Source organism: Eptatretus burgeri, chromosome 14 (genome assembly GCF_056783735.1).
Source record: "Eptatretus burgeri isolate ZD-2024b chromosome 14, Ebu_testis_v1, whole genome shotgun sequence".
Classification (NCBI taxonomy): Eukaryota; Metazoa; Chordata; class Myxini; order Myxiniformes; family Myxinidae; genus Eptatretus; species Eptatretus burgeri.
The window spans coordinates 45451082-45475915 of NC_140974.1; the positions used below are offsets into that span (position 1 = coordinate 45451082).

The 24834-nt window shown below is 44.3% G+C and overlaps 1 protein-coding gene across 2 annotated transcripts in view; it reads left to right on the forward strand.

Moving 5' to 3' along the window:
- LOC147013076 (protein crumbs homolog 1-like) overlaps positions 1 to 24834 on the forward strand; it is a 91483-nt gene that overhangs the window by 17313 nt on the left and 49336 nt on the right. For both annotated transcript variants that reach the window (XM_085854609.1, XM_085854608.1), the window contains exon 2: positions 13168 to 13710. In XM_085854609.1, coding sequence (XP_085710735.1) covers positions 13168 to 13710 — 543 coding nt within the window. The remainder of the gene's footprint in view (positions 1 to 13167; positions 13711 to 24834) is intronic.

Genomic DNA, 24834 nt, shown 5'->3' on the forward strand with positions numbered 1-24834 from the left:
CCAAAGGTCCATTCAGCTTGTTCACAAACTCCTCAGCTACCCCCTTCATCCTTGAGCTTGCCAACATCCAGCCTCGGCTGGGATGGTGCCACTCTCCTGGATTTAAGGTGCAACTTAAGAGTTACCACAACAAGCTGGTGGTCAGTATTGAGGAAATGAGCACTCCTGTAGACCCTGCTATTCTGGATCATCCTCCAGCGACCACCAACATGGTCGTTCTCCTTTGCCACACTACCAGCATTGGAATACCAAGTCCAGCAATGAGCTTGTGAGCGCTGAAACCATGAACAGGCCACCCTGTCCATGACTTCTTGTAAAGTCAAGGAACTTAGTGCTATTTTGGTCACAGTTCCAGACCCATGGAGACCAACACCTGTCTCATAACCATCCCTATCAGTTCCAGATACACATCTCATAACCATCCCTATCAGTTCCAGATACACATCTCATAACCATCCCTATCAGTTCCAGATACACATCTCATAACCATCCCTATCAGTTCCAGACACACATCTCATAACTATCCCTATCAGTTCCAGACACACATCTCATAACCATCCCTATCAGTTCCAGACACACATCTCATAACCATCCCTATCAGTTCCAGATACACATCCCATAACCATCCCTATCAGTTACAGACACACATCTCATAACCATCCCTATCAGTTACAGACACACATCTCATAACCATCCCTATCAGTTACAGACACACATCTCATAACCATCCCTGTCAGTTCCAGTTGATGCATTGAAATACCCCAAGATTAGAAGTGTATCTCGCCTCGGGCACTGATCAACCACAGACTCGAGCGTGGCGTAGAATGCGTCCTTCACGGTGAGATCACTCGCCTCAGTCGGAGCATAACCAGAGACTAGGGAAATGACACCCAAGGAGTGACGAATCGTTAGTCTCATAATATGCTCGTTGACCGGTGTTACCTCAATTATCATTAGAGTCAGCTTATTGGACACAGCTACAGCAACTCCTTGGGTATGGTAACCATCAGAGCGACCAGACCAATAGTAGGTGTAACCACCCACCATTATCTCACTGCAGTCCAGTCTCCAAACCTCAGAGAGAGCTGCAATACCGATGGCCAAATGCTTGAGCTCAGATTATAACAGAGACAGGTGATCATCCTCTCTTAGGGATAGGACATTCCAGGCACCCACCCGAAGGGACCGCCTCAGGTTAACCCAAGAAGACCGCCGTCTGGTGGACGACACCTCAGCACCACTCTGACACACTCTCTCGCAATCTGACCCGTAATGTTTCCCCTTGGTTTCTCTCCTATCATCAAAGATTGGGGATCCCGAAGGCTTTGTCCCAATCCTATAATCCGGTGAGCTGCCCTGCGAAGGGAAGCTGCACAGGAGGTACTCCCACGGAGTGGGTTTTCAGATTTTTTTATGCTTTGAGAATGTTTTGCAGAATGAAGGGTTTTACGGTGGCCGGAGTGCAAATCCTGCCACCAACCTCCGAATAAGAAGTAACCCAACTCCAGGAGGAAGTCCCCAGATACAGTTGGGCGCTATATATGGATGGCCATTTGCTCACAAGGAGCTCCACCATCCTTTGACAGATTTTGTTTTTAATCCTGCTGGGTGTCCATATCCAAACACCCTCTTCACAAGGAAACCTGGTGAGGAATACGGTTTAGTCACCAACAACCCGACCATGGAACAGGTTAGTACATACTTACATGATACCTGTAGCAGGTCACAGATCTGATCTGGCTAGACCTGACAAGACTTGAAATACCCTCCACTGTAACAACTGCAACAATTAAATGGTGGAGACTTGTAATACCCTCCATCACCTGGAGGCGGCGTTACATGATACATATTTACATTGAGAACTTACATATCACCCCCCCCCCAACGCCCCAACACCACCGACAAAGATAAAAACACCCCTATACATTAAATGGTGTTATGCTAATCCTCTGTAGCAAGTCTGGATGAAATTGCGCCAGAACTGTTGGAGGAGTAGCCCGACAAACAAACCCACAAAAACACAAACACCGGTCCATGAATTATCGTAAGAATTACAAATGATTACATTACCCTAATTATGTGTCCACCATGCCCCCTCCCCTTCTCCCCCAACCGAAGCACACACCTCTCCACCCCACAGCATTTCTGTCAGGCTGTTTGATTTCATGAACTAATGCTTGAAGGTCACGAGTTTGAGTTTAAGGGGCACGGCTTTATTGGTTTGTCTGGCCTGGCCCACCCCCTCCTTCAGCTTAATAAGGGGATTTAGAATTATTTTCTTCATGCTTGAGAAAGGTCAGCAGAGGCACATCTTATTTGGTGTTGCTGACCAAGGTGTTGAGTCATTCTTTGTTCAATTATAGGTTGGAGAACTCATTATGGATTCATGCAATTTTACGCTAAACTGAAAATATATACATATATATATATATATATATATATATATATATATATATATATATATATATAAATATATATGTATATATTTATATATATTGTTGTGGTTACCAAATTCGCAAACCACCATTCAGGTCCCTTAGGTGAGGTATCTCGGCAAGTATATGTGTAGTTAGGCCCAAACCCGTTGTCTAGTGGGAATACATGTCATTTATGCATGCTGCGACTCTTCAGGATAGCCGTTTTTCTTTTACTATCTTTAATTTGGACCAACCGCCATGATTACCACCACAACCACAACATCAACCACCAACCACAACGCCGCTTCACCACAACCGCCACGACCTTCACGTCACACCTCGCAACCGTAGCATCGCCACCGTTCTTGCCCCGCTGTGGGTACCGGTGTTGGACTCGTGCAGGGCGCGCGTCGAACAGCGTGTACAAAATCACGGATTTTGTGCTTCAAAAACGGATCAAAAACGACACACGCCCACTTTTTGCCGTCCAATCGGTGAGCGAGGGGCGATTTGGCCCCGCCTCCAGGACGATCGATATATGCAAATTTGTGGATCAAAAAGCCTTCACGCCCACTTTTTCTCGGGCCAATGGGGAGCGAGGTGAAAGGTCAAAGGGAGGGGGTCAAAGGCGAAGCTACGGGGGGATAAAAGGACCGTGTTCGTCAGTCAGGAGAGTCGAGAGTCGAGAGTCGGAGAGTCCAGAGTCGGAGAGTAGAAGAGGAGAGTCGGAGAGTCCAGAGGCGGAGAGTAGGGAAGAGTCGGAGAGTCCAGAGGCGGAGAGTCGAGAGTCGGAGAGTCGAGAGGCGGAGAGTCGAGAGGCGGAGAGTCGGAGAGTCCAGAGGCGGAGAGTAGGAGAGTCGGAAGCAGAGGGTCAAGACTTCGCGGGCGGTGGAGCTGCTCGTCGTGTGCGTTGGAGTCGGAACGGAGGGGACGAGCTGTGGAAAGGCGGCGACACCAGACGAGGGGGTGCTCGCGTCGTGCAGGAAGCTGCACCCGAGGGAGGCCGACAGCGCGACCTGGCCGAGGTGGAGACGCTCGTCGCACATGATAAAGATCCTCTATACCCCGAGCATCAGCAACCCCCTCCTGTTTCCCCCCGCGCTGAGATAGTGCGACTAAGGGGGCCCCTTTCCCACCCCCTACCAGACACCCTCCGCGAGGCCCGCGGGGTTGGGGCGCCATCGCCGCTCTGCGTCTCATCACCAGACGGGTAGGCGCGACCTGGTCTCGGCCTCAGGCCCGCCTCATCCTTGAGGGTATTCTTTCCTTGGTTTTGGGTATGTGTTGTCGGCGCCGTCTGTGAAGTAGAATTGTATAAGTGTTGCCGTGTGCTCGGTAGTCGGTATTAGCTCTGCATTGTGTTTTCGCTTTTACATTTGCTTTTTGTGTAAATTGAATTGTGTCTTTTCTGTGTGCATTTGGTGGAATTGTATATGTGTGCTTCCCGTGTGCCGCGAATAAATGTGCTTTTGTGTTGAACTGTTTCCCGCTTCGCTTCGTCATTTCTCCCATTGAATCCTCATCTTGCTTCACGTAAAGGGTTGGTAGTGGGCTGAATACGCCCGATAATTAATCGAACCGTCGAGGTCGACGATAACACCGCTCGGTTATTCTGATAGTACGGAACGGGTCGCTTAAGTGGCCCGTGTCCGAAGTCGACCTGCGGCGCGGTGCGATCGCCCGGTCTACCCTCCGCGTGGGTACTTAGGTAGGTCGAATTTGGCGAACAACCCTATCCCACGCGGGGGCTGATTGGCTCGATCGCGGTGAGACCGAAAGGTCCACCCGTGACTGGTTCCCGGCGTTAGTCCGAGAGGGTCACGACTGGATTGTCCGTCCGGTGGGCGACGTGCCGCGATTCGAGTTACGTGGCCGTCAGCACGCCGGCGGGCGCGAAATCCGCAACAATATATATATATATATATATATGTATATATTTATATATATATGTATATATTTCTATATATATATATATATATATGTATATATTTCTATATATATATATATATATATTTATATATATATATGTATATATTTATATATATGTATAATGTATATATGTATATATTGCAGGCATGTTTGGCCAAATGGCCTTCTAAGTCAAAATTATTTGCATATCTTTGTTTCAAAAAGTGTGATAAAGGAGTAATTTCTTTACTCTTCTCATCATGGCTTAATTCCTGACTCGTCAAGCAAATTGCTTCAGCATTCTTTCCTAAATATCAGCCAAGCTACTCTTTCCATTTATTTACCTCAATACACTATTCTCACTTTCCAACACAAATATTTTGTAGATATTTAGCTTCAGTAAGATTTTTATAAAGCCATTTAATAACTTAATCCTTGCCCTCCAAACTTCCGTGAAACATCCTCAAAGGAAAGATCATTATACGCAATATCTAAAACTTTTTTTTAACCGTTCTTCTCAGCTCCTTATCACCAAAGAAAATGTCTTCATTATTTTCCTTGTCTGGCTCCCACTCCTACACTCTCACGAGTACTGAAGTCTCACTGCTCCCACACAGCGACAAACACCAACCTCAATATCTGAACAACTTTCGAGTTTACCCCCAAATTCCCCAAATTCTTTACACGATAGAAACTTCAACGAAGGGGACTTATTACATGAAGACGTGTCCTTTACCAAAAGAGGCAATTATGAGGAAATCTGATGTAGATGTTTTGAGATAATGAAGGGTATAGAAGGAATAAGTGCAGAGCCAGAGGACTCAGTTTCAGAGTCAAGAAGATGAGAGTCAAGTTGGTAATAAGGCCAGGGTCTTTCACTCAGAGAGTAGTTAATACATGGAATGGTCTCCCTGGAAAGGTGGTGGCAGCAGAGCAGTGGATGGATTTAAAGTCGAATCGGATCGGTACCTCTAGAATAGAAGCAGCGGGGATAGACGGGTATATGAGTGTTGGCAGAATTGCACAGGTTTGAAGGACCTAAAGGCCTCCTCCTACATTAAAGTGTTCCTTGTGTCATTCATCAATCAGAACGACTCGTTTATGGTATATAACATTGTTTTAGTGTTGCATTTTTCATTTTAAAACCTAATAACTATTTGAGATCAATACTTTTGAGAACAAATGTACAACTGGAATGCACTTGAGGCAGTGCCGACTCAACGCACGTAGTTATGTTTCTTTTCCAAGAAGTCATGGTTGTTTTGTGATTTGATGCACTATAACAGGCCTGACACAGGAATGTGAAGCTCAAGTCGATGCATGTTTTCATCCCCACACAGTATATACATAATGAACTGGAGTTTTTGAGTTGTTTTTTTTTTGTACGATGATTTTTCTCTGCAAATTAGCATTAATTAGTACAGGAGTTTTTAAGACAAAAGTGATAATTTTTTTTAAAGTTACCAAATACAGCTGTAACTAGAGGGGGAGCACTCGGTAGAGTGCAAAACCTCCGCCACCAATACTGCTGGGTCACTCAAGTGAACCTTATATCTTATTCATTAAATATGATGTTAACAGTGCTGACAGAGTTATAGTTCTTTTCTCCAACATTTTTTTTTGGGGGGGGGGGGGTTGGAAATCACTAAAAACATGTAAAAATGCAAAAAAAAAAAAATCGAAATTTTGTTTAAAAAAAAAAGTTGCAAAATTTTTTTTTCTCTAACAATTTTTTTTGGGGGGGGTTGGAAATCACTTAAAACATGTAGAAATGCCAAAATATTTTTTTTTTCTTTGGGGGGGGGGGGTTGGAAATCACTTAAAACATGTAGAAATGCCAAAATAAAAAAAATTTTCTTGGGGGGGGGGTTGGAAATCACTTAAAACACGTAGAAATGAAAAAAAAAATTCTCTATTTTTTTTTTTTGGGGGGGGGGGGGGTTGGAAATCACTTAAAACATGTAGAAATGCAAAAAAAAAAAATTTCTCTAACAATTTTTTTTTGGGGGGGGGGACCAAGTCCAAAATTTAAAGGCATGATCCTTGGACCATACCTAATCCCCCCACCAAGTTTCGTCGAAATCCATCGAGGAGTTTTTCCGTAATACTGTTCACAAACAAACAAACAAACAAACAGAAAGGGGTGAAAACAGTAACCTCCATCCATCTTCGAAGATGGCGGAGGTTAAAAATACGACGGAGAAAGTCGAGTTGAGGTGCTGGACATCTGCAAAGCCTTTGACAGAGTGTGGAACAAAGGTCTCCTCATGAAACTCCCACTGTATGGTGTTCAGCCTCAGCTCATCTCTTGGTTATCCACGTTCCTCGCTGTATCATGTATACATAGGTCCAGTTGTCAGGTCAGGCCAGATTAAATCTGTAACTTGCTACAGGTATCATGTAAACCTGTACTAACCTGTTCCATGGTCGGGTTGTCGGCGACTAAACCGTCTCCCCCACCAGGTTTTCTGGTGAGGAGGGTGTTTGGATATGGACACCCAGCAGGATTAAGAACAAAACCTGTCAAAGGGCGGAGGAGCTCCTTGTGAGCCAACGGCCATCCATATCTAGTGCCCAACTGTGTCTGCGGACGTCCTCCTGCAGTTGGGTTACTTTTTTATTAGGAGGTTGGTGGCAGGATTTGCACTCCGGCCACCGTAAAACCCTTCATTCCGCAAAACACAAAAACGCAAAAAAATCTGAAAACCCACTCCGTGGGAGTACCTCCTGTGCAGCTTCCCTTCGCAAGGCAGCTCACCGGATGATGGGATTGGGGCAAAGCCTTCGGGACCCCCAATCTTTGATGATAGGAGAGAAACCAAGGGGAAACATTACGGGTCAGATTGCGAGAGAGTGTGTCGGAGTGGTGCTGAGGTGTCGTCCACCAGACGGCGGTCTCCTTGGGTTAACCTGAGGCGGTCCCTTCGGGTGGTTGCCTGGAATGTCCTATCCCTAAGAGTGGATGATCACCTGTCTCTGTTATAATCTGAGCTCAAGCATTTGGCCATCGGTATTGTAGCTCTCTCTGAGGTTTGGAGACCGGATTGCGGCGAGATAATGGTGGGTGGTTACACCTAATATTGGTCTGGTCGCTCTGATGGTTACCATGCCCAAGGAGTTGCTGTGGCCGTGTCCAATAAGCTGACTCCAATGATAATTGAGGTAACACCAGATCCTGCTCACCAGATTCTTTCAACGAGGGAGTCTCGTGAGTGGAGGAGGCCAATGGGCCGACCATGTGCCTCGTGGTTTCAGCAGGTTGATCGGCATCTCAAGGAGATGGGGATGGGCCAGGCATCTGCCTGGGGGATGACCAGACGGAGGCCCCTGGAGTACTGGTGGAAAGTGGACGCAGCGACGCGCTGCTTTGGCGCATGCTCCCATACCTGACCTGATAATATACATATATATATAGTATATATATATATATATATATATATATATATATATATATATATATATATATATTGTTACAGATTCGCGCCCGCCGGCGTGCGACGGCCACGTAACTCGAATCGCGGCACGTCACCCACCGGACGGACAATCCAGTCGTGACCCTCTCGGACTAACGCCGGGAACCAGTCACGGGTGGACCTTTCGGTCTCACCGCGATCGAGCCAATCGGCCCCCGCGTGGGATAGGGTTGCTCGCCAAATTCGACCTACCTAAGTACCCACACGGAGGGTAGACCGGGCGATCGCACATCGCCGCAGGTCGACTTCGGACACGGGCCACTTAAGCGACCCGTTCCGTACTATCGGGATAACCGAGCGGTGTTATTCGTCGACCTCGACGGTTCGATTAATTATCGGGCGTATTCAGCCCACTACCAACCCTTTACGTGAAGCAAGATGAGGATTCAATGAAAGAAATGACGAAGCAAAGCGGGAAACAGTTCAACACAAAGCACATTTATTCGCGATGAACGGAAAGCACACATATACAATTCCACCAAAAGCACATAGAAAAGAAGAGAAACACAATGCAATTTTACACAAAAAGAAAATGTAAAAGCGAAGACACAATGCAGAGCTAATACCGATTACCGAGCACACGGCAACACTTATACAATTCTACTTCACAGACGGCGCCGACAACACATACCCAAAACCAAGAAAAAGAACACCCTCAAGGATGAGGCGGGCCTGAGGCCGAGACCGGGTCGGGCCTACCCGTCTGGTGATGAGACGCGGAGCGGCGGTGGTGCCTCAACTCCGCGGGCCTCACGGACAGTGTCTGGTAGGGGGTGGGAAGGGGGCCCCCTTGGTCGCACTATCTCAGCGCGGGGGGAAACAGGAGGGGGTTGCTGATGCTCGGGGAAAGGAGGATTTTTACTCTGTCTCGGGTCCCGCGACGAGCGTCTCCACCTCGACCAGGTCGCGCCATCGGCCTCCCTGGTGTGCAGCTCCCGGCACCGACGCGAGCACCCCCTCGTTTGCCCTCGCCGCCGCCGCCTCTCCACAGCTCCGTCCTCTTCACTCCAACTCCAACTCCGAACTCTTCCTCCTGCGAACTTCCCAACTGCACTCAACTCCAACGCACACGACGACGACGACCCTTTTCTGACGAACGCAGCCGCTTATATCAGCCCCGTGGCTTCGCCTTTGACCCCCTGCCTTCGACCTTTCACCTCGCTCCCCATTGGCCCGAGAAAAAGTGGGCGTGAATGCATTTTGATCCATGAATTTGCATATAGCGACCGCCCTCCAACGCCCTGGAGGCGGGGCCAAATCGCCCCTCGCTCACCGATTGGACGGAACAAAAGTGGGCGTGTGTCGTTTTTGATCCGTTTTTGGAGCGGAAAATCCGTGGTTTTGTACACGCTGTTCGGCGCGCGCCCTGCACGAGTCCAATACCGGTACCCACAAGCGGCGCAAGAACGGTGGCGATGCGACGGTTGCGAGGTGTGACGGTAAAAGGTCGTGGCTGTTGTGGTGAAGCGGCGCCGCGGTGGGTGGTTGATGTTGTGATGACTGTTGAGACGCGGTTGGCGGTGGTAATCATGGCGGTTGGTCCAAAATAAAGATAGTAAAAGAAAAACGGCTATCCTGAAGAGTCGCAGCCCTCATGAATGACATTTATTCCCTCGAGACAACGGGTTTGGGCCTAACTACACATATACTTACCGAGATATCTCACCTAAGGGACCTGAATGGTGGTTTGCGAATTTGGTAACCACAACAATATATATATATATATATATATATATATATATATATATATATATATATATATATATATATATATATATATATATATATATATATATATACATATGTGCACACACACGTACAAACACACACACGTACACATGAAGGGGTAGATACTTTGAGACTTGTGAGGGCTCTTGTTACACTTTCTAAAACCTGCATATGGAGATAATAACCAATGACACACACACACACACACACACACACACACACACACACACACACACACACACACACACACACACACACACACACACACACACACACACACACACATCCTAACTTAGCCATTGTTTTCCCATCCTCAAGAGTGGTTGGGGGTGGGGGGAGGGTGGTAAGGGGCAAGTTTATTTTGCACCCATGACCTGCCCACAGGTATTATGAACACATGTGTAAATGTTGAGCAAAATTGACCAAGCAACAAGAATGATATCCAGGATTTGGGAAGAGTTTAGCTACATCATGATAATGACTCCTTGTGTTTCTCAATGAAAATTCCTGCAATTTCTCATTCGTCCTTGAGAAATATAATCCGCAAACATTGTAAATTCAATTGCTGTGAAATACTTTTCTTAATCCAGAATGTTTGTCAAAATTAATGTAAATGCTATGCCAAGCAATTAACGTCACGGTGAAAGAGTTTCCTCTGACGTCACACAATCCTCAATAAGTCCCACTTTTATGAGAATCCACATCATGGGTCGTTCCTAAAATGTCATCCTTCCATCTGTTGAAGATCATGACTTGTCTCATTATGACACAACGTTAATGGTTCTATGATTGAGTTCTGGTAATCTATCTACCACCGAAGAGACACCATTATATTTGCAGAAGACAATAGTCCCTTGAGGAGGACATCGTTACTAAATCCAATATTTTATGCCTCTCGATGCTATTGTTTATCTTATCCATTGACACAAATTTGAAAAGGAGTCTCATATTGCAGTGTATTGTAACATTCCATCTGCAGTTTCATTTTGTTCATTCTTTTCTAATGTCCTTGGAATGAATGTGAATGCACACTGATCTCTCTTCTTGTCCTTGTCCTGTGTTTAATTTACATCATCTACCATGAACCTCGCATTACTCTTCACATAAACATCTCATTGGGGGAAATAAATTAGTCCAAATAATAGACCACAAATTTACATTGCATAGTTGACATTACATTGAAAATTTTCATGAGGGGGAAATGATGAAAAGAAGAAACAGCAAGCTCAGGGTGTGATAAATTGTTTATTAGTGGTGCTTTTGCAGACAAATGGTGTTCAACAATGCAGCACAAGACGTAACAATGAAGACACTTATCAAGGACTATTCAACTGCAACATGGAGACAAATTCATTGATTTTGTTCATGCCATCTTCTTGCTTTTGCCTCGAAGAGTTCAGATATTATTCTTTCGGTAAAGGGCAAGTGCATGACCAGCACTGTTGATTCCCATCTGAGGGATATTTACACAGTTATTTGTTATATTCATTATCCTTCAATATTTCCCGTGCTGAATCGTTAGGCTTTGCAATTTCTGCAATGATGATTCGGATTTTAAATCAAGGTTTGTTGAGATGTATAATTTCTATGCTGGGCATGGTTATTCCAGCATGATTCCAGCTATTGAATCGGACCACACCGAACATTGATTCAGGCCACACCGAAGATTGTACCAGACCACATCGAGCATGGCATTACACTGCCGTGAGTATGACATCGGACAATAACGAGTATGGCATCAGACAACAACGAGCATGGCATCTGACCATATCAAGTATGGCATTACACCGCAGCGAGTATGGCATCGGACAAGAACGAGCATGGTGTCAGACCGCATCGCATGGTGTCGGACCGCATCGCATGGCATCAGGCCACGGCAAGCATCGCCTTGGACAATACAGAACATTACAATCAGACATTGAGCATTGCATTGGACAACACTGAGCATTGTATTGGACCACAGCATGATATTTATTTGCCAAACATGGAGCTACCTGTGTCCGCATCGGGCAGACGTCTATACAACCTTCAGAGCCAGACTGAGCAAAGAAATTACCTTCCCGTCAAAGTAACCTCCCCACCAAGAACATTATTCAGAGGAATTTCAAGTTATTATGGAATCATCCTGTGACTACAATGAAATGAGAACTGCCTCTTTATTTCTTGTAAATGTGACAATAATTCACTTATATAATCTGACCTTCGACCAGGAACTTTTAATTGTTCACAAAAATGTTGCCATGCCTGTGCTTTAATCCAAGCAAACATTTCCATTTCAAGACCTAAAAAAAAAACACGATGTAAATCCTCCCTCCACCCAAATTTCGTCATTTGCTCTAACTAGTACGTGCCCGAAAAAAAAAACAATAATAATAATAATAAACAAATATTCAAACCGCGAGCAAGAAACAACAACCACACAGGCCGTTTCTTCACTCTCGCGTGCCCGTACGTGGGTTGCCCGGAAGTTCGCATATCGCAGTTACGATTATTCGCAATTTTGTTTTAATGGCCAATTATTCAATTAGCGCCAACGTATTTTGCCTTTTCGCAATGTCGTCGCAAGGAAAAACAAAAAGAGAAGAGAAGAGAAAAAAAATTACTTCCTGGTTCGGAGTACACCAGCTCACTCTGATGTTACCGAAATTTATGCACCGTCTCATATGAAAACGATCACAACTTGGGACATTGTGTTTATCTATAAATGCGCATAAGAAATCGAGAAATTATTAGAATACACGAAGTCATCATTATGCGGAAGCCCGTACGTTGTAACCTGAAATGGGGAACGCGGCTGAGCTTCCCTTCCCCCATTGGCCACGCCCACGCAACAACGTGTCTTGTCATTGGTTTGATAAATAAATGGCCATAACTTGGGAACCACTTGTCCGATTAATATCAAACCTTGAAAAGGCACATCGTCAGGTCCCCAGCAATCAATATACCTGGAAAGTTTCAATCAGATCGGACCAGTGGTTGTCGAGAAACAGCGGTCACAGACACACACACACACACAGACACACACACAGACACACACACACACACACACACACACACACACACACACACACACAGACACACACACACACACACAGACACACACACACACAGACACACACACACACACACACACACACACACACACACACACACAGACACACACAGACACACACACAGATTGCTGGAATTATAGATAGATGAAGGGCTCATGCTCGAACCTTCAGCTGCACCTCATTTCCCATGACGGTTAACATGCTCTTATAACTTTTAGTTGACAAAATCCCAAATTAATTTCAACACTGAATCCAGCATAATGAGCGACTACATTCTTAATGAGACAAACAGGCCAACTCAGTTAACTGGATATGAACATAATTCCAATTTTATTATTTTTTTTTTTAACGAGCTAAGTGCTGATTAAATGTTTAAAAAAAATAAAGTTAAAGTTTTCTTGAAATATTTAAACACTGATAAATTTCCTTATTTTCCACAAGAATGGTGAGAACAGAAAGATGGTGTTTTTGAGTTACGTTAGTCTGTATACAGTGATGGTTTTGAAAGGACTTGAGATAATTAATTAATTGATGAAGACCATTGGTCCACATTGGCACCTTGTTTGCTTCATGCCTTGTTCTTTGCAGGAATACCGAGGTTCACCACTGCTGAAAACTCTTCATCTTTCATCATACCTCCCAATACATCTTTTATCTTCACGGAGAATTCGCACTCAAATTCGACCCACCCTCAAGGAGAACTTTCACCTTCCTCAAGAAATATTTCCCTGGTCCTGAATAACAACAGCGTGGACCATCCAGAAATTTCCACCACTGCAACATTTTACAATTCCAACGCAGCTGCTACCCATTTCAACACAGATCACAATGCTGCCTCTGGCTCGACTAATCCGAAGAGTGATCAATCTGACATTATGGACGAGATCACGACATACAATAAAATAAAATTGAGAAATGCATCACTGGATTCGTGCAACCCATCACCCTGTCGGAATGGTGCCGAATGTCGACCAACTCCACATGGCTACCAGTGCTATTGCGTGCCGGGATTCCAAGGGGCACGTTGTCACGTGGAAATTGATGAGTGTGCCTCCTACCCCTGTCAGAATGGTGCCACTTGCCTTAATGAAAGAGATCGATACAGCTGCATCTGCCCACGTGGATTTGAGGGTGAGGCTCATACATTAAATAAGTAAAGTAGGAAATGTCTTATTTGCTATTTAATTCACATGCCCAAAAAGCAGAAACATTGTAACATTATCTTCACCCAGCTTTATCTTGTTCCCATGGTTATTTTGCACGTCTACACTCCAATTATCTGATATCAATGTCCTATTCTCCTTTTTGCATTAAAAGTGCCTTCTGCCGACCGGTCACCATATGGGTTCCTTCCATCCATCCATCCATTGGGACCATACTCTGTGCAGAGCGTTGGTGCTGCCGAAGCAGTCTCCTTCGCTATTGGGCACGATTCTGGACGGGTCGTCTCCTGGACCTGGACAAAACTAAAAAAAACTCCAGTTTGTGATACATGCTTGCTTTCCATCAACCATTCTTTTTTTTCAAACTTCAGTGCCAATTCACCCCTCTCACCCCTCCCTGTCAAAGCAACCATCACAAGAGTCCCCCTCCAAGCTTTCCTCTATCTCCTTTCTCAAAAACTCCCCCCCCCCCTTCACCTTTCTCCCTCAACTCTCCCCATCCCACCCATCTCCCTCCATTCAACCCCCTCACTCACCCCTCTCAAAGTTCACCCCCCACTCACATCCACAACGCTGCCTCCTTCCCCCTGCCCTCTCACCCTCATCTCATCACTCCACCTCCTCAAATCCTCAACTGCCTTCTGCCCCCTCTCTTATTACTCCCCACTGAACCTCAACCCAGCACCAAAGAGCCTTTTCTCCTCCTCATCCAGCCCCCTCTCCTTGCTCTTCTGCAATCCCCCACACTCTTTCAACAACTCTCCTTACCACCCCCCACCCCCTCCTCCCCTGCCCTACCCTCCCCCTCCCCTGCACCCAAAGCTTCCTCCCTCCCTCTTCATAAACAGTGTGGGCCTTAGCCCAAACCTTACAGATCTTTCCATCCAAATTGGCACTGACAAACAAGACATAGTCTGCCTAACAGAAACTTTCCTCCCTCAGGACGTCTCTGACTCCCTTGTATCTCTCCCTGGTTACTCCCTCCTCTGGTATGACAGACCTGATCCTCGTCCTGGTGGAGGTGTTGCTCTCTTCATCAAAGACTATATTCCTCACTCTCCATGCACTGCCCTCACTCCCGACATCCCCAGGAATACCTCTGGCTACGGCTACCCCTCCACTCTCACCTCATGTTTATATGTGTACTGTACCATCCACCAAACAGTGATGACTCCATCTACACCTCACTATCCGAAAACATGGACCAACTTCCATCCTCTCATCTGAACTCACTCTCTCTTCCTCATATGTGGCGACTTCAATTGTCATCACGCCAGTTGGCTAGGTGTGGGTACCTCTCTCACCTGTCATGGCACTTCAGAAAAAGACTTCTGTGACTCATTAGGACTGACTCAATCGGTCAACTTCCCAATCCGGATCTCAACCAATGACGCTCCATCTCTTCTGGATCTGATTTTGACAAATTTGACAATATCTGTTGTTCTTCCTCCACTCCAATTGGTTCTTCTGACCACGTCCTTGTCAAAGTGGACATCTCTCTGGCTGTTATCAGAGAACCACATCACCGCCGTCGAGTCTGGCATTTTACTCAAACCGACTGGCAGGGTCTCCGAGCAGCCATCAAATTTCAAGACTGGTCACCCATCTCGACTTTCTCCAACATCAACTCGTCCTGGGAATTCTTTCAAAGAAACTTGCTCTCTCAACATGCACAGATTTATCCCCTCTCGTCTTCTGTTGGCCTACCCTTCCTCCCGCCCTTGGTTCACTGAAGCCTGTGGCGAGGCAGTTGTCATGAAACAACTTGCCTTTGCCTCATGAAAAACAAACCCAACTGAGGGCAATCTCAGTTCCTTCCACAAAGCTCGGAACAAGTGTGTGTCTACCTTCAGGAAAGCCAGACAACAACATCTTTCTCATCTCAAGTCTGAACTCTCAAACCTCTCTCCCTCCTCAAAATCCTGGTGGCATCTAATCAAATCTGTTTCTGGTGTATGTTCCCCCTCCATCCCCTCCCTTACCTCAAATGGCTGCACTGCTGATATCGCACGTGAAAAGGCTGAATGCCTAAACTCGGTGTTTGCAGCTAAATCTTGTGTCTGGAACCCATCACTTTTTGTACCCACCTTACCCAGTCGCACCCAATTGTCCCTGGACTCTGTGTCCTTTTCTCATGACGAGGTTGAGAGCTTTCTGTCAAACCTCGACTCAGATTCTGCAACCGGTCCAGACAGCATCAGCCCACGTGTCCTAAAAACCTGCTCCTCTGTTCTTGCTCAACCTCCCTTCGTTCTATTCACCCTCTCATTTGCCCAAGGTCATCTGCCATCTGCTTGGAAATCAGCTAACATTACCGCTCTGCATAAAAAGGTGCAAAAACAGATCCCTGCAACTACAAACCAATCAGCCTTCTCCCAATCATCAGCAAGGTTATGGAATCTATCATTGCTTCAGGCATTAAATCCTTCCTCTTCTCCAATGGCTTGATTTCTGATCATCAATTTGGTTTCAGACCAGGTCACTCCACCCTGGATATGCTGCTTCTGCTCTCCCAACAATGGATGGAGGACCTCAATGCCAGACAGGAAATCAGAGCCATATCCCTAAGACATACCATGTGCTTTTGACACAGTCTGGCACCCTGCCCTGCTCACCAAACTCTCTTCCTATGGTATCCAAGGCCATCTCCACTCATGGCTCGCAGACTTCCTCTCCTGTCGCAGCCAAAGTGTGGCTCTAAATGCAGTTCTCTCATCCCCTCTTCCTGTCCAGGCTTGAGTTCCTCAAGGTAGCGTTCTGGGCCCTGTTCTTTTTCTGGTTTTCATCAATGATCTCTCCGACTCTCTGGAAAATCCTCTTTATCTCTTTGCTGATAACTCCACCCTCTGCCGTACCATCTGTCATCCCTCAGACTGAGAAGTAGCAGCTTCTTCGCTCACTGCAGATATGGGTTAAAATCACAAACTGGTCCAACACGTGGAACATGTCTTTCAATCCAGACAAATCTCACACACTCACTGTTTCTCCGAAGGGACCGTTTGCAACCCCCCCCCCCCATCCACTTTCTCAACAATCCTCTGGAAGAAGTCCTTTCTTTCAAACTTCTGGGTCTCACTATCTGCTATGGCCTTTCCTGGGAAATCCACATTTCCAACCTGGCCTCCAAAGCCAGTCGCCAACTGGGAATCCTCCGTCGTGCAAAGTCCTTCCTCAGCCCACCTGAGCTCCTGACCACATACAAAACTTTCGTCCGCAGCCTGATGGAGTACTGCTCTCCCCTCTGGGCTGGTGCTCCTGCCTCCCACCTTTCTCGGCTTCATGCTGGGGAAACCAAGGCATTTCGGATCATTGGTATCTCCCGTGATGAGGCCGAGTCTTTGAGCCTCTCATTCTCTCACCACAGGCAGGTCGGTAGTGTTTCTGTCTTCTACCGTCTCCTCTCCGGTCTTGCCCCCCCCCCCTCCCAGCTGTGTCTGCGATTTGTCCCCACCATATTTCTGCAGGGTACTCAAGGTCCGCCAACAACCCCCTTCTGGTAAAACTACCAAAATCACGAATCACTGCTCACCTTCACTCTTTCATTCCTCTTTTTCCCCACCTTTGGAATAAACTCCCTCACTCCCTTCAATCCCACTCTACCCTCCAGACCTTCAAAACTGCAGTTCACCACCACCTCTTATCTTCCTCCATCCAAAACCTCGATCTTTTCTACCCCCCATAATCCACCCCAAACCCACGTCCTTCAAATTGCCTGCTTTCCTTCCTGAAAATCACTCCAGTGTCCATTTTGTTTCCCCCGTGTTCCCTGCCCCATCCCTCTCCCTTCCACTGATCTCCTCAGGTCTCTGTTCTCCACTGTTTTGTCCTTCCCTCTCCCACCCCTCTTGTCTCATGCCCCCTTGCTGTGCATTGTGTGTTCGCTCTCATACAAACCTCGACAATGTGTACAAAATAAAAATAAAAATCCCAAGCCCACCACCCTAACCATTAAGCCAACACCGGGCATGATTTAAGGGTTGAGCACATTGAAATCACTTGGAATCTGTGGAATTAGATTGGAATCATATTTGGCTGAAAAGCTGCTGTTCTCTTACCTTGCATCGATCAAAGGAAATTTTGTACTGACAGGCGATGAAAGTTGGCACCTGTGAAAGGTTATATCTGGTGTGTTGTCCTCATTGGCCTTGTGCAATTATGGACATTTATTTATTGACTTTGATTTCTTACATTTCACAAATCTCATCTCTTTGGCAATATGTGATCTGCTTAAGCAGCGGACTCATTACTCGAAGGCACCACCCTCCCTAACCCCAACATTGCATGTGAACACCTTGTGAGATTCGTGCCACAATTAAAGGAATATTTAATTTATGCATGATTCACATATATGTATAAACAGAGTGATACAGAGTATTGGGACATTTTCAAAAAGCTGAAGCTAGTGGCAAAAAAGCCTTCAACAAAAAGTACCATTTACGAGACAAGAAAATTATGAGACTTTGAGCTAAAACTACAGGCATTCAATTTTATTTAAAAACTATCCAGTTCTTCATGACTCATCACCCGGCAAGTTTGTGGTCGCAGGTGTTTTGTCCGATGGCAAGGGCAATGATGGGTGACTCAACCAAGTTCCAACTGGTAAAGGAAAGAAAGCGAAGTGAGAGAAGAAAAGAGTGCAAGAATCCTCGGTGTGTGTGTGTGTGTGTGTGTATGAGATAGAGAGAGAGAGAGATAGAGAGAGATAGAGATAGAGATAGAGATAGAGATAGAGATAGAGATAGAGATAGAGATAGAGATAGAGATAGAGATAGAGATAGAGATAGAGATAGAGAGAGAGAGAGAGAGAGAGAGAGAGAGAGAGAGAGAGAGAGAGAGAGAGAGAGAGAGAGAGAGAGAGAGAGAGAGAGAGAGAGAGAGAGAGAGAGAGAGAGAGAGAGAGAGAGAGAGAGAGACAAACACTAGATGTGGAGAATGTACTTAAAACAACATCTCCAGTATCTAATAAATACACAACACATTTATCCACATGTATTACAATACACTTAACTAAACAGCTACTTTGAAACAACTACTGTATTGTTAGACTAAACTTGTGCTTTTAACCCAGAGGATCCACAACCACAACTATTAACATTACAGATAAATACATATTAGGGATACTTCACAAGTAGTGGGGCAACTTAGCTAAATAATAGCATAACAATTGTGCATTTTGTGAGGAAAGCACCAAATTTGGCAGACTAGTAGCATAACATATTAGGAACAGATTTGGATATTGGGCCATCTCAAAATTTTTGATGGCAGTGGAAAATGGCTGCCACAGCCATCAGCGGCTGAATTTGAGATGGCCCAATATCCAAATCTGTTCCTAATATGTTATGCTACTAGTCTGCCAAATTTGGTGCTTTCCTCACAAAATGCACAATTCTTATGCTAAGTTGCCCCACTAAAGTGAATGGAGAATAGATGGAGCAACCGTGTAGTTGTCATCTCAAAAAATGGCATATTCCAAATCGTCGCACCGCGATGTGCCCATTGAAAGGCAGTTTGGTAACGAAAATCCAAATTCCTGTTGAAGACCCATTCCAATACGGCCTTCATTAGGTCCCAAAAATAACCATTCCCTTCTTGAGCAGCACTAAGAGTTTATGTGAGTATTGTGGCAGAGCTGTGTTTCAAGAGCTAAGTGATTCTCGTGATGAAATGCAATAAAAACAGTGAGTTGTTGTGATGGTTCTGGAGTTAGGCATTCAGTGTTTAGTCTATGTGTCCACGTTGTTCAACTTTTTGGAAAATAAGAACAAAATTTTAAAGAAAAAAGATTTTTTCATTTTGAGGCAGAATTTCAAGTAATACTAATTGGCTAATATTACAAGGTGGCTGAACTGGAAACCATCAGCGATCTCTGATCGCAGCTGTCTAGTTTGACCATTGATTTCTCTGTTTACAGGCTCTTCCCTGTTAACTATTTTTTTTATCCACAAATGTATATATTACTAAAACACAAATGTATGTTCGCGAAATACAGCCAAAACGGTACACGATAGCGTAAAGCTTTTAGGGCCACATTACTCACCATTCGCCTGTGGCGTGCAGTATCAAGTTTCGTTCAAATCAGGCAACCAAAAAAATTATTAAAAAATAAATTCTCGATTCAGTCAACTACTCTTCGGGAGAATTTGATCAATGAAAACAACCTCAGCGGTATAGTTCGCTGGAGCTATCTTTTTTTGTTTGTTTTTTGAAATGATGTTTTTTATCAACCGCTGTCACAACGTGAACCCAACGGGTTCACGGGTCGTCTCGTAATCCATAAATACATGTCCAAGAAGAACAATGTTAATTGATAGGATTCCAGAATGCAACTTTATGAAATAAACCAAAAAAATAAGTTTATTCGTTAAAATTGTAATTAAACATCAATCTTATTGAATAATTTAGCAACTTTGGCAAAATCTCAATCCCTATCACATTGCAGGATAATATTTCTTAAAACCTTGTGTCTAGTGTGTTTATGTAACTAGATTTGCAGTGAAGTTGTTAATTTATTACAAAATATGTATTTGTCCAATTTTACAGTCACAACGCCAAGGTTCTTCGATCGATCGATGTCCAACAGGCAGTCGAGTTTATTGAAAGGATAACCACAACACTGTCACACCACAAAGGAAATAGATAACACTGGCTCTTCTCTCTGTTATCCCCTCACTCCACTTTGCATTCTGCTTTACCATTTTTATACTCGGCTCATAAAACATTCCCAATATCCTTTCCCTCAGGAAACGACTCATCCATACTAGATGGCTCCATATCCAGAAGGAGCCAGAAGTTTCGAGAACACTTGTGATATTTCCACAGGCTGTAGAATCTAACTTCTATGATTAATATTTGCCACATTTTAACTCTACTATATATCGACACTTACTTAGTGTCTTGCCTCGTAGAAGTGCAATATAATAAACAATTTGCTCCTTATCAAATCATAGGCATACCAGTGGTAATCAATGCACAGAACATAATACACTGACTGACAGTCATTTGTGAAATAAAATTTAACACATACATTTTGTAAAAAGTACTCCGAGACAAGTAGAGGTACATTCAAAGTACACCGCACCCATGCCAAATAAATAAATACCAAATCCTCCAGTGCACGACATGGCTGGGGCGCCATCGGCACCCGGCGATGCCGCCGTGCAACACATGGAGACAAACTTGGAAGGGAGCAGTGCACAATAATGGATTGATTAATTGATTAATTCAGTAATTAAAATAAATGAATGATAATCGTAAAAAAATTAATTTCTTCATCAATTGGCTAATAATAGACCTAAACCACGACTGTTTCATCCGAATCTGTAACTTTTTTAAAATTAAGTAATTCATCGAAAAATGAATAATTAATAAATCAAAAATACCCTTTGAAGCTAAATCACTTGTCCACTGCCATAACCAAATCTCAGCTTCCAAGCTCAAAAGGTGCCCGATATATTGCCTAGATGAGAAATGAAATAAATAAGTAATTAATTAATCGATATTAATAAAGCCATTAATCAATTAATTGATTCATCAAAAAGTAAAAATATATATCCTTTTGCCAAAGCACATCTTTAGTTTTGTCCCCAAATTTCATGTTCCAAGCCTAAAGGATGGCTGAGATATCACCGGGACAAACAAGAAAATACATGAACAGAGTAAAAACTGAGTACTCGCTTCCTTCAGTGCCCGTCGATGACGTCATTCATCGCCTGGATATGGATAATAATATTCTGTACAATTATTTAAATGAAAATGAGGCTGATTGCAATTTAATGGGGTTTGCTCAGCAAGGACAATGAGAAAAAGAATGAGAGTTTTGCATGTTTTGCGTAACTCTTTCTCCAAATGAACAACGAGTATTTGTAAACCTTTCTCATGTGTGTTTTACATCACCATGAAAGTATGTCAGTCTGTAAGAGAATGCAATTGGAGTGGATTTGAACCCACCAGACACCAGAAACACTACGGTGGAGCCACAGTTTTGCCTCTTTGGCCAATTCCTGCCTGTCCAGATTGATGTTATTGAGGTTTCCTCCTCCTCATTGCATACACAGAATGCATTGCAAATTCAGAATGACTTTCCACCAATCGCTGCCATATGACTAGTCATTCATTCATGTACCATGCTCCATGAAGAACAACGGCTCTGTCGAAACAGTTTCTTTGGCAAAGGTTACGATCCAGGACAGGTCACCACTTCAACGCAGGACACTCAACTAACTGATAGTGCAGGAATTTGGAATCTGTTCACCGGGCTGGTAATAACTCGCCAGCTCGTCACGAAGGACACCGTGGGATCTTTAGCGTCCACTGAGGAATGATGGTAGACAGGCCACCCGGTTTGACATCCATGATCCATCACTCTCCCAGCTCACACTTTAATGCCTCACTCTGCCTGCGAAACACCAGAATGGCAGGCTACAGCTGAGCCGAGATTCCAACCCAGGCTCAATCGACAGCTCAGAGGAGAATGCATACATCTCTAAAGTTTCGGTTATCTTGATGAAGGAAATGAAGAATTTAAATATTTATATTTTAATACAGTGAATAAGACTCCTGATATTGTTTGTTACAGTCACACCGTTGTCACAATTCATGGACTGATCACAACAGCAGGTGTTATTTGATTATTTATGCACAATTGAGTGTTTACTAGGAGAAGTGGAGAGGGGAACCCATCATCGAAATTGATTATAAAACTATTAGGCAGGATTAGCCTCTCATATTGTTCAACATTTGCACACACCGCCGGTTCATATCAAATCCTACCTTTAAGGAAGCATGATTCAAGGTGACATGAGCTGCATTGTGCCCAGTTGCAGCAATAATATGTCCCATCAACACTTTGTCTTGCATTGAACAAAATTTAGGAATCATATGCATTAAAAAAAGGGTATCAAAAGTAAATTCATTAACAAACACCGACAATGTTCAGATCTAATAATTCTCAATTTTTTTTAACCTCAGTTATTTAGACACCTGTTTATTATGGATAAAGCTTGGTGTTTGGTTAACGGTTAAGGTCGGTGGCTTAAGATCTGAGGGTCTTGAGTTTGAGCACCTGTTGCGCTATTGTAATAGGTATCAACTCAGCCTGTCACTTTTATGAGGTTGGTAAAATGAGTACCAGCTTACTGGTAATAGGGACATCGCATCAGTGGTCCAGCCTCACTTCCAGAAAAATGATGCGACCAGCAGCCGCAGGCTGCATATGAAACAGCAACCTTATGGATAGAAAATGGTGGAATTTTGACATCCTTTACCTCATTTGCATCATGAACATCGTGATTAAACCCAACCGCGGACCATGGACCTTGGAAAAGCAAGTTGGAACCTTATCTCAACCATTTAATACCACATTGCCAGGAGAATCTCATACAATCTTGTAACAATTGAAACACAGATTCCATTATTATTATTATTATTTTTTTTTTTTATGCAGCCTGGGGCTACTGGTTGGCTCATTGTTGGGAGCGCAGATGTACCGCTGATGCAGTGCCCCCTGTTGCCAGTAACCTGGTGCTGATTTTGCCGACCTCGGAAGGAAGGCAGGCTGAGTCATCCCACCTATTGTTATTTAACGGTAAAAAAAAAGGGGCTCACATTCAAGACCCGAAGATTTTAAACCAGCCACCTTCACCATGAAGCCAACACCAGGATTGCAGATTCCATAAATGACTAATATAAAATACCTGCAAGTCTGCTGAGATGCATTTTTAGCATGTTGTGTGTCGAACAAGAGCAAATATTATTTTAATACAGTGATGCTTAAAATAAATGTGCAAGACATTTTTTTCTTAAGGATGTGTACGTTAGTTGTGCACCATTGCTTAACTACTTGAGTGCTATTTAACTACATTTTATTTGAGTGCTACTGGCCACGATCGTGGCCCGTGACATTGCTCAACAATGACACGAGCCACGATTGTTTGTTCCTATTTAAGTGCTTATTCCTCCGGTTGCCTGCGATGGTTGCCTTTTAAGCAAAACATATGTTTTATTCGGTTTGCCTGAAAAAAAAATAACATATTTTTTGTGTTGCATACTCGAGAATTCATGACTCAAACGGTTAAAGTTCCCCGCACATTGACAATCAATGTTGACCATGTTTAAACTTCAAAACAGATCAACAAACAAGGAGGTGAGGTATATTCCTTTCGTGATGGAAAAATCTTACAAAACATTAATTACAGGGCACTAAAACTACTGCAAACTTCAAATCAATTCAAAAATGCAGGATTATTTCATTAAAATAATTATTATTCTTATTAAAAATGCATCCTACCCGAGGCATGGCCCCGCACACCATCATCACGTTCATATTATAGATATGTACAACCTCAAAAAATGAATTATGTTGAATACATCAATTCCTTATTTATACAGTACTTTCTCAACAATCCTCCTGGAGTAGTTCAGTCCTTCAAACTCTTGGGTCTCACTATCAGGAATGATGTTTCTTGGGCAAAACCACATTTCAGGGTTGGCTTACAAAGGCAGCCGCCGATTGGGCATACTCTGTCATACAAAGTCTTCTCTTGGCACACCTGAACTCCTATCCACCGACAAGGCCTTGATTCGCAGCTTGATGGAGTACTGCTCTCCCCTCTGGACTGGCACCCCTGCCTCTCACCTTGCTCAGCTTGAGGCTGTGGAAACCAAGGCCTCCAAGGTCATTGGAATCTCCCATGATGAAGCTGCATCCATGGGACTGTCACTTTCCTCATCGCAGACAGGTTGTTGTTCTCTTTGTCTTCTCCCGCTTCATTTCTGGTCTTGCACTCAGTCAATATCCTATCCCCCCCCCTCCCCACCTGTGGAACCAACTTCCACATTCTCTTCAATCTCGTTCTTCTCTCCAGGTTTTCAAGGCATCTGTTCACCACCGTCTCAGATTATCCCCCATCCAAAACCATAATCTTTTATACCCCCGTGAATCCCACCCCAAGCCCACCTCCTTCCAAATTTCCAGTCCTTCTTTCCAAAGAGTTTGCGTCTGTTTCCATGTTGTTCACCCGCTATGTCCTCCCCTACCCCACATTCGTCCCCACACCCCTTATTTCTCCAAATCTCCCTCAATTTGGTCCCTCAG